This window comes from Rattus norvegicus, chromosome 6 (assembly GCF_036323735.1).
Source record: "Rattus norvegicus strain BN/NHsdMcwi chromosome 6, GRCr8, whole genome shotgun sequence".
In the NCBI taxonomy this organism is placed as follows: domain Eukaryota; kingdom Metazoa; phylum Chordata; class Mammalia; order Rodentia; family Muridae; genus Rattus; species Rattus norvegicus.
Window position 1 is genome coordinate 140682818 of NC_086024.1, and position 10627 is coordinate 140693444.

General features: G+C 37.0%; 1 gene segment (V, D, J or C); it reads right to left on the reverse strand.

Moving 5' to 3' along the window:
- Positions 1 to 326: 326 nt before the first annotated feature.
- On the reverse strand, positions 327 to 881 carry LOC102547028 (immunoglobulin heavy variable 3-72-like). The segment is given in 2 exon segments: positions 327 to 667; positions 764 to 881. Coding segments are annotated over 2 exon segments (387 nt in total).
- Positions 882 to 10627: the final 9746 nt, after the last annotated feature.

Below are 10627 nucleotides of genomic sequence, written 5' to 3' on the forward strand. Positions count from 1 at the left end.
GAAGTACAATTTATTAAATTGATACAGAATAAGTTACAGAAAAATATGTTTAAATACAATGTGTAATTGGCAACAGAACATATCTGTGTCGTGTCTTCAAAATTTCCTTCTTTCCACGTAGAAATTAGTACCCACAATACAGTTTCTCATTGATTAACCTTTCTGTTCAGTTGTCAGTTTCCAAAGCAAAGACTTCTGTAGTAGATAAAGCATTATAAGTTCCAGAAAAAAAAAAATAGTACATAGAGAGGCAAAGCATTGTCTTTTCTCTGGTCATGTGCGCCCCCTGTGTGTCCTGAGCACTCCTGCAAGGTTTGTGCATGAGCTCACACTGCAGTTGTTTTACTGTGTTCATGTTTTGCACAGTAGTAAATGGCAGTGTCCTCAGCTCTCAGGGTGTTCATTTGAAGATAGAGGACGTTTTGGGTATCATCTCTGGAGATGGTGAACCGCCCCTTCACAGATGGATTGTACTCTGTTGTGTAACTATTAGCTTTGTTTCTAATAAAACTCAACCACTCAGGTGCCTTCCCTGGAGACTGGCGGATCCAGCTCATGTAGAAATCAGCGAAGGTGAATCCAGAAGCTGCACAGGAAAGTCTCAGAGAACCCCCCGGCTGTACCAAACCTCCTCCAGATTCCAACAGCTTCACCTCACACTGGATACCTGCAATAGTAGAGAATCATTGTCAGGAAAATGTCACATAGATCCACTTTTCCATTTACACAATCAAACACTAAGCATCTGTGTTCACTAAAATACCTTTTAAAAGTGTTAAAAGGGAAATCCAGTTCAGCCACAACTTCATGGTGAAAGGTGTGTTTTCCTGGATGACCACTGGATTTGAAAACTGAAGACTGAGGCAATCAGGACTAGGTCCCTATGCTAGATCTAGAGTCTGTAAAGGTTTTTATGAGAAGGAAGATGGTCCCAATTTGCATGTATTCCTTCAAGAATCAGCTTATGCGTTGATGCTGTAGGGGGTGCAGTTATTGCAGAATGTAATGAAATGCATGAGTTCAGTAACAAGAACAGTATTACAATATTGTTTTTCATGTGTCTGATAACACTTCAATGTTTTATTTTATTTAGCCAATTCAACTTCATATTTGCAATATGTAAGAATACTTTTTCTTTGTATTTACACCAGATATAATGATTATTTTCTTGATGAAAACCGTTCGTAGTTAAGTGAGTTGGAGTAATGAATACCATTCATTTTCTTTTCTCTGATTTCTAAGAATATTGAACACTGGTTCGTATATGCACTGTACATTTATGTTTTCTTTTTTTATTTTGGTGGTATTATTTGGGTTAATATTTTAGCTTACTGAATTTTCTTTCCAATACTATTCTCCAAAAAATATAATGGGGAAAGATTTTTCTCTTGTTTTTTAATAAGTATCAAATGTATTAAATTTCATTATTCATCAAGTAAAGCCAAACTAATCCTAATTTTAAATTTCATTTGAAACATTAAAATGAATGCTATATATTAAAGGACATTTATAAGCTACCAATGTGTGTAAAGAGCAATATTTAGTTATTATTTGTGAGAGGATTAGTTAGTGTAATTATGATTGAAATCAGTGTGATGACTTCTGTAAAACTCAAATTTAATGTGGTAAATTTAAAATTAGTCAAACTACTTTTGGAATAGAATCATCTTAGATGTCCACGACCTGTTGAAATGCATAAAAGATAGTGATAAATATGCATAACGCTACTGGATTTGCTGAAAGAAAAAAAAAGAAATCTAATTATCACGGCATTTGGTGGAACTGGGAAACATTATTTTTGAATACAGGAGCTCAGGTTCAGAAAGGCATGAATTACATCTTCGTATTAGTATGTGAACCTTTGCCTCAAATGTTTTTGGTTTTGAAATATTGTGATTATATGTACTTAAGCACTTTAAAATAAATCAAGCAGGTATTCTCATTATACATTTCAAATAGTTTTGTTAAACAATTTTGTGGAAAATTTCATACCTTTATGGTCATAATATATCATAATTATACCTACCTCCCTTAGCCTCCTCTAGTCAATTCCCAGAATGACCAACACCTATCAGAGTTCATGTCCTCTTCTCAATTAAACAATAGCCCAGAATTTGATTAATTATATACAAAGGCTGATGTGTGTAGGTCCATACTCTAGGATCTGGACAATCTATCAGATTCCATACACAGTCAAATAAGTGTTTCTCCCTCAGGAGAACCATGCATCCATGGGTCATCAGCCAGGATTAGGGCCTCAGGTACCAATCTCCCAACCCCACTGTAATTATGAATAGTTTGACTTATTGTAATTTGTAAGCAAGAAACCAGAGTTCCTGTTAAATTCAGCGTCCAATGATTGTTTCACATCAAAAAGCCAAATATTTTATATCAACCTTTCCAATGTTATTGTTGTTTTGTTATTTCCTTTCTCTTTTCCATTATATTCCCCAAGCCTTCAGTCGGAACGATAATATAGATTACTTATGTACTGCTGTTATAGAATTAATAATGTTACCATAATCCAAGTGGAGTCCTATGTCACGCTGCCTATTATGTTCTTGCAGACCTTTTGGGGAGGAGCATCACTGCTAGGATCTGAGAGTCTTTGTCATAAGTTTCAACATCTTAAATGCCCTACTCAGTAGATCTATGACTGGTTTGAGGGGTGGAAACGACCAACCATATTTGAGTTAAATAATCCTTCTCTGTTTTAAGTCTTTAGCATGAGTATAAACATTATTCTGTACACATTAAAGAATTTGATTATTTATAAGGTGACTATTAACTTGCACTTTTTAAATGTCCTTAGCAATTTACAGTAATTTAGTGGTTAAGATTAAAACTTAGTTTTAATCCAAGTTTTATTTAGACATAAAGCAACAAATAAATTTGTATCCTCTTATCATCAAACAAAACATTTAAATTCATAAAAGTAGTCCATAAAGATATTGGTAACTCTTCTGAACTTTATATAATGTATCATTACATGATGTTAACAGTTTCCTGTATGACTCAGATAAGAAAAACTCTGTAGTTGAAGAATGCTCCAACTGCATATGTAGCAGAGAATAGACTTGTTGGGGCACGAGGGGAAGGGGAATCCCTTGGTGCTGCCAAGGTTGAACACCCAGTGCAGGTGAATATGGGGGGACAATAAGGGTGATGTATAGGGGAAAACCCACATGGAGGAGGGAAAGGGATGATGGGAATAGGAGCTTATGGGCAGGAGACCAGGAAGGGGAATAATGTTTGAAATGTAAATAAAGAAATATATCTCTTAAAAAATTAAAAAAAAAAGAATGCTAGCGAAAGCAAAGTTTAGATATATATTTTAAAGTCCATCTCAATGAACCTGAATAGACATTAGTTAAGGGGAAATATTTTTATGCCAGTAATTTTTAACCCTTTTTAATGTTGTAAATGTCTAAAAAAATTTTAGGGAATTTATAACATCTCATTTGCATTTTTGCAATATTAATGTAAAGTATATTTTAAAGGGTGAATACATAGAGCTTAATAACAATTTTCAAAAGGCAAAACCCAATTCTAACAGTGCAATTCAATGACCTTAACATTAATACCAAGTGGGTTAATTTTAAGCTACAAGTTTGGTTCTCATAAAAGTACGTTCTTTTACATGAACACATACAGATGTATGTAATTTTAATATCCTAATTAAATATAGTTTTGTATCCTATCTTTTATAATCATGATTTTAAAAGACAGAATGGCATCCTCTCTGTGGAGAAGAGATAGGGGATAAAAGAGGTATGGAAAGGTGGAAAAACATTGGGATGTAAATAAATTAAAAAAAATTAATCTCAGTGGGTGGCCCAATCCCTCAACTGGGGACAATGCCTTTCTACTCAAGGAGGTCTTTACAGGTTCTATCTCCCTTTTATTGGGTGTTTCCAGTAAAGTCATTCCTGTTGCATCCTAGGAATCTCTCACTTCTCTGATAACTGGAAATTTCTAGTGGCTACCTCCAGTCCCACCTCTACCCCACTCCTAAATATATTTCTATTCATTTTCCTGACCCTCTGAAATTTTCTCTTGTCTCTTCCCATCCCTGATCTTGTCCAGTTTTCTTCCTCCCCCTTTTCTTTCCCTCCCAGATCACTACACCTTTCTAACTGCCACAATTATTTTGTACCCAGTTATAGGTAGGATTGAAGCATGCACACTTTGTTATCCCTTCTTGTTAATCTTTATGTGATCTGTGAGTTATATCAATGGTGTTTTGAGTTTGGAGGCTAATACTAACTTGTCAATGAGGACATGTCATTTATGTTCCTTTGTGTCTGGTTACCTCACTCAGGATGATATTTTGTATTTTCATCTGTTTGCCTGTGAATTTCATGAAGTCATTAAATTTAATAGCTGAGTAGTACTATATTTTGTAAATGTTCGACAATTTCTGTATCTATTCCTCTGTTAAAGGACATCTGGGTTCTTTCTAGCTTCTGACTATTATAAATAAGGCTATTAGGAAAGTAGGGGAGGATGTGTCCTTGTTATTTGTTGGAGTATATTTTGGGTGTATACCTAGTAGTAATATAGCTGGATGTTCAGAAAGAACTATTTCTAAATTTCTGAAGAACTGCCAGTTTGATTTTCAAAGTGATTTTACTAGCTTTCATTCTAATCAGCAATGAAGGAGCATTCTTCTTTCTCTACATCCTCCCCAGGATGCTGTTTTTGTTATTAGCCATTCTGATTGGAGTGAGGTGGAATCTCAGGGTTGTTTTAAATTGCATTTCCAAGATGACTAAGGATGCTTTTCAGTCATGTGATATTCCGCAGTTGAGAGTTCTCTCTTTAGCTCTGTACCCCACTTTTATTAGGGCTATTTGCTTCTCTGGAGTCAAGCTTTTAGAATTTTTGTATATTTTGGATATTATCTCTTTAACTGATGTAGGATTGGTGAAGTTCTTGTGTGTGTGTGTGTGTGTGTGTGTGTGTGTGTGTGTGTGAATTTCTTTTCACAGTATGTGGGTTGCTCTTTTCTCCTATTGACAGTTTCTTTTGCCTTACAGAAGCATTTTAATTTTATGATGTCCCATTTGTAAATTCTCGATCTTGGCTGTGACAGATATTAATAAAACAACACCCTTCACAATAGTCACAAATAATATAAAATATCTTTGTGGGAGTCTAATCAAGCAAGTGAAAGATCTGTATGATGAGAACTTCAAGTTCCTGAAGAAAGAGATAGAAGAGGACTTCAGAAAATGGAAAGTTCTCCCATGCTCATGTATTGGCAGCATTAACATAGTAAAATTGACCATCTTACCAAAAGCAATCTACAGATATAATGTAATCCCCATCAAAATTCCAATTCAATTCTTCATAGAGTTAGACAAAGAAATTCTCAAATTCATTTTGAATAACAAAAATCCCAACATATCAAAAACTATTTTCAGCAATAAGTGAAACTTCTGGGGAAAACACCATCTCTGACTGTCTTAATTAGGGTCTTATTGGTATGAACAGACACCATGACCAATTTAACTTTTTTAAAGGACAACATAATATGGGGCTGGATTACAGGTTTGGAGGTTTAGTCCAATTATAGTCAGGGCTGGAACATGGCAGAACACAGGCATTCCTGGTGCAGGAGAAGCTGTGTTCTGCATCTTCAACCAAAGGAAGCCAGGAACAACTTAGCATCCTTAGGCAGCTAGGAAGATGGTCTCCAAGCCCACCCCCACAGTGACATACTGTCTCCAACTAGGCCACACCTTCTAATAGTGCCACACCCTGAGCTAAGCATATGAAATCCATCACACTGATATCAGCCTATTGCTGTAAAATTGTAAAAAGGCTGTCTGTGCCTACCCACTAAATCCTGCATTGTAGTGCTCCAAGATATCTGGTGGATATCTTCATTTCAGTCAGCAGAGCATCTCACCAGCTTTGCTCTATCCTGTATCACACTGCCAATGTGTACTCTCTGAGCCTGGCAAAAATATCTCTGCCTGTCTATTTCCCAAGGCAGGGGGCCACCATGTCAGACATATACATCCCAATTTCATGGCAGGGTAGCATGCCTAGCCTCAACACACTCTTTTGAACTTAAATTGCCACATGAAAGAACGCATAAACGAATGTCCTCTGATCTATTTGATAATATATAATTTGCTCATCTAGACATACAAAGCCCTGTACACACCCATCCGTTAAGAATATTCATAACAAGTGGTAAATGTGCAGAGAGGAATCTTAATATTCTCCTCCATGTTCTTTCAACTGCTTCTATTCCTCTAGCTCCAGTCTCCTCCCTTCTCTAAAACTTTTCTCCCGCCCATCCTTCATTCTTGTCCAATGACAGGCCTCATTCTATCATATACCTGCCTTCTCCTCTGTAAAATGACATCATCCTGCATTTCACCCTTTTTTTATAATTAAAAAAAAACTTTTCTCTCACATATAAGCTGAGCACAACTATTATCATTTTGTAATTAAAAACATAAAATATACCTCACACCCATTCCAACACTTTATCAGTAAAACAGAATATTTAGTTATCCATTCCAGCTTAAGCAAGGCTTAAAATTTATGTTATATTCTGGCTAGCTTGTATATTATCTGGTAAGTATCTAATAAAATATGTATTTTCAAAGTTAAATAGCTTGACAGTCTATGAGACTATAATCAGCCTTCAATCCCATCAGAAATCTGAGAATGACAAAATATCTATACACATAGGAAGCCTAACACAGCTTCCAGAATTGAAAGGTTGTAGAGACACATATCCACTAGCAACATGTGAGTGAAAAGTCTTAAGCCTTCTAGACCAAAATCAACTGGCACACTCTTGAAACGCTGAAATCTTAACAGGCTGATAATTCTGGCTTGGCAAAATTATCAGTAGGCTATTCTGCATAAGGTGTTTCCTTTTGGAAAGTATTAGTCTGTAGTCAGTTTCTGCCCAGTGGCTGCCTAGCCACAAAGCATTACCTCACCTGAATATAGAGATATCCTATTTCTTCCACCAAAGGGGAACTCATAGGAATAGATATGTCTCAACAAAAGATAAATAACTTTAAATCTCATATTTTCTGGTTTTCTGACATTTTTGAAAATCATCTATCTATATAAGGTAATTTGGATTGTTGTGCTATAACTATCTTAATATATTATCTTGAAAGTACTCTAAGAAACTCAGAGCCATGAATTTGTTTTTTGGCCCTTAACTCCCATGTGTAATTAACCCAGACGTTTGTAATGACATCAATAGAAGGACTGGCTCTAAAGCTTGAACTTTTAATATTTTTAACAAATAAATTCTATACCAAAGTAAAGATATGATTTTAGCTTAGTTACCAAATGAGATTATGACTGTACAAGTCAATGTAGCTAATTCCTCCCTGTTAAATTATGACCAATCCTAAATTCCTCATAAAAAATAGCCTTAGAATAATCACTTTAAGCCCCACAAATGTCCAGGACAAAAGCTCTTCCATATTTTCTTCAAGCTGTACAGGAGCATTGAGATATCCCTGCGGTTAGGGCATAGGGAAAATTTTGCCTAGGTGAAAGTCCTTGAGATCAGGAATACATGTAGGTACATTCTGTAAAATATAATTCTCAAGACAAAGTTTAGAATCAAGATATCTTTCCGTTGGTTTCTCTTGAATTTAGTTCTTCAGGTGGTCTCACTCTATCAAATCTGATCAATATACCTCTGGAAGTTTTCCAGAGCCTAATCACCCTTTTTGTAAACACAAAGACAAAACCTTTCTCCAAAACTACCATGTTCCTTAGTCTTTAACACGCTCCAAGAACAGCATGTATCTTGCACTCCTCCCACGTGAATACTATAACCAAAAACTCAAAGTCACATGCATTATGAAGATTAAACAATTTTAAATAAGAAGGTATTCTACATTGTGGTATATGAACCTGTTAGACTTTTCTCATCTTTCATATCAGGAAATTAACCCAAAATCCCTATGGAGTCCAGGTTAAAAGAACCAGCGGTTCAACATCAAAAATAAACAGCAAAAACCTTTGCTAGCTGGCATCAACAAGACATATGCCCTTTAGCAGTGCATGTCATAAAACAAATTAAGCAATTTCTATCAATTCTAATACCAATAAGCAACTTATCAATCCAGGACTTCGGCCCAAAATATGTTGATCTGCCAAGCTCTCTAATTAGAGCCTCAGATTTTTATTTAACATTAATACCACAAATATATCTATCTGTTAATCTCTCTACCCAGATCTTCAGATTTTTATTTAACCTTAATAACTTGTAAATATCACAATTCTCTACTTGGAGTCAGTGACTAATTTTTGCTATCTAAGTACCACATCATGGTTGAAAATCCCCATGTGATTCAGTAAATCTCTGTACTCTGTTCTAATTAAAAATAAACTTAATCACCTTCTAATAATACCTGTCATTAAGAAGTAGGACATTCATCAAAAACAACGGCTTTGTGAAATTTGTAGGCAAATGGTTGGAACTGGAAAACATCATCCTGAGTGAGCTAACCCAATCACAGAAAGACATACATGGTATGCACTCACTGATAAGTGGCTATTAGCCCAAATGCTTGAATTACCCTAGATGCCTAGAACAAATGAAACTCAAGACGGATGATCAAAATGTGAATGCTTCACTCCTTCTTTAAAAGGGGAACAAGAATACCCTTGGCAGGGAAGAGAGAGGCAAAGATTAAAACAGAGCCTGAAGGAACTACCATTCAGAGCCTGCCCCACATGTGGCCCATACATATACAGCCACCCAATTAGACAAGATGGATGAAGCAAAGAAGTGCAGACCGACAGGAGCCGGATGTAGATCGCTCCTGAGAGACACAGCCAGAATACAGCAAATACAGAGGCGAATGCCAGCAGCAAACCACTGAACTGAGAATAGAACCCCCGTTGTAGGAATCAGAGAAAGAACTGGAAGAGCTTGAAGGGGCTCGAGACCCCATATGTACAACAATGCCAAGCAACCAGAGCTTCCAGGGACTAAGCCACTACCTAAAGACTATACATGGACTGACCCTGGACTCTGACCTCATAGGTAGCAATGAATATCCTAGTAAGAGCACCAGTGGAAGGGGAAGCCCTGGGTCCTGCTAAGACTGAACCCCCAGTGAACTAGGCTGTTGGGGGGAGGGCAGCAATGGGGGGAGGGTTGGGAGGGGAACACCCATAAGAAAGGGGAGGGGGGAGGGGGATGTTTGCCCGGAAACCAAAGAATTATTATTAAGTATTACATAAATTTAAAAAAAAAAGAAGTAGGACATTCCACTACCTGAGGACACAGCTATACCTCTCTTGGACATATAGTCAAAAGATGCTACAACATACAATAAAGTCACATGCTCTACATGTTCATAGCAGAGTTATGTATAGTAGGCAGAAGTTGGAAAGATCCCAGATGCCCTTCAACAGAGGAATGGATTAAAAATATGTGGTACATCTACACAATGGAGTACTACTCAGCTCTCAAAAACAATGACTTCATGAAATTCATAGTCAAATGGAATGAACTACAAAATACCATCCTGAATGAGGATACTCAATCACAGAAAAACACACTTGGTATGTACTCATTGATAAGTGGATATTAGCCAAAAAGATCGAATTACCCAAGATTCAATCCACAGACCACAGGAAGCTCAAAAAGAAGGATCACCAAAATGCAGATGCTCCCACTCCTTCTTAAAATGGGGGTATTCATAGGAGGGGATATGGAAGCAAAGTTTAGAGCAGTGACTCAAGGAATGGCCATTCATAGTCTGACCCACATGTGGTCCAGATATGTATACAGCCACGAAATCTAGATAAGATTGATGAAGCTAGAAAATGCCGAAAGAGATCAAATATAGATCTCTCCTGAGAGACACATCCAGAGCATGTTCAATACAGAGGTCAGTGCCAGCAGCAAACCACCAAACTGAGAACAGGACCTCCTTGCTGGGAATTAGACAAAGTATTGAAAGAGTTGAAGGAGCATGCAATGGCATAAAAACTACAATGCCAAACAACAAGAGCTTCCAGGGACTAAACCACTACAGAAAGACTGTACATGGACTGACCCAGGGCTCCAACATCATTTGCAGCAGAGAAATGACTTGTTGAGGCACCAGGGGAAGAGGAAGTCCCTGGTCTTGCTAAGGTTGGACCCCCAGTGCTAGGGAATATGGGAGGGGCAATAAGGGTGATTAATAGGGATAAAACACCTGTAGGAGAGGGGGAGGGGACAGAATAGGGTCTTATGGACAGGAAACCAGGAAGGGGAATAACATTTGAAATGAAAGTAAAGAAATATACATAAACAAAAATAAAAAAGAAGAAGCACCTTATCTAACTAAGATTTTAACCCAAAATTCCTGTGGAGCCCATATTAGAAGTACTATGAGTATCCTGAAAGACTATCTGAACAACTTTCTAAAAAAGCAGGTTTTAATCTCTAACTCTCTGAGCAGCCACTACTTATCATAGCAGGGGACCTATAGGCAGCAAGTCTATTTGTCTGTCTTTCTTTAGGTTCCTAAGATTGAGCCATCCTGTGACTCAACATAGTGCTGCTGACCACCTCTTAGAAAATAAAACTTTCTCTCAACTCTTAGGCTTACTAGTGAATTCTTTCCCACCA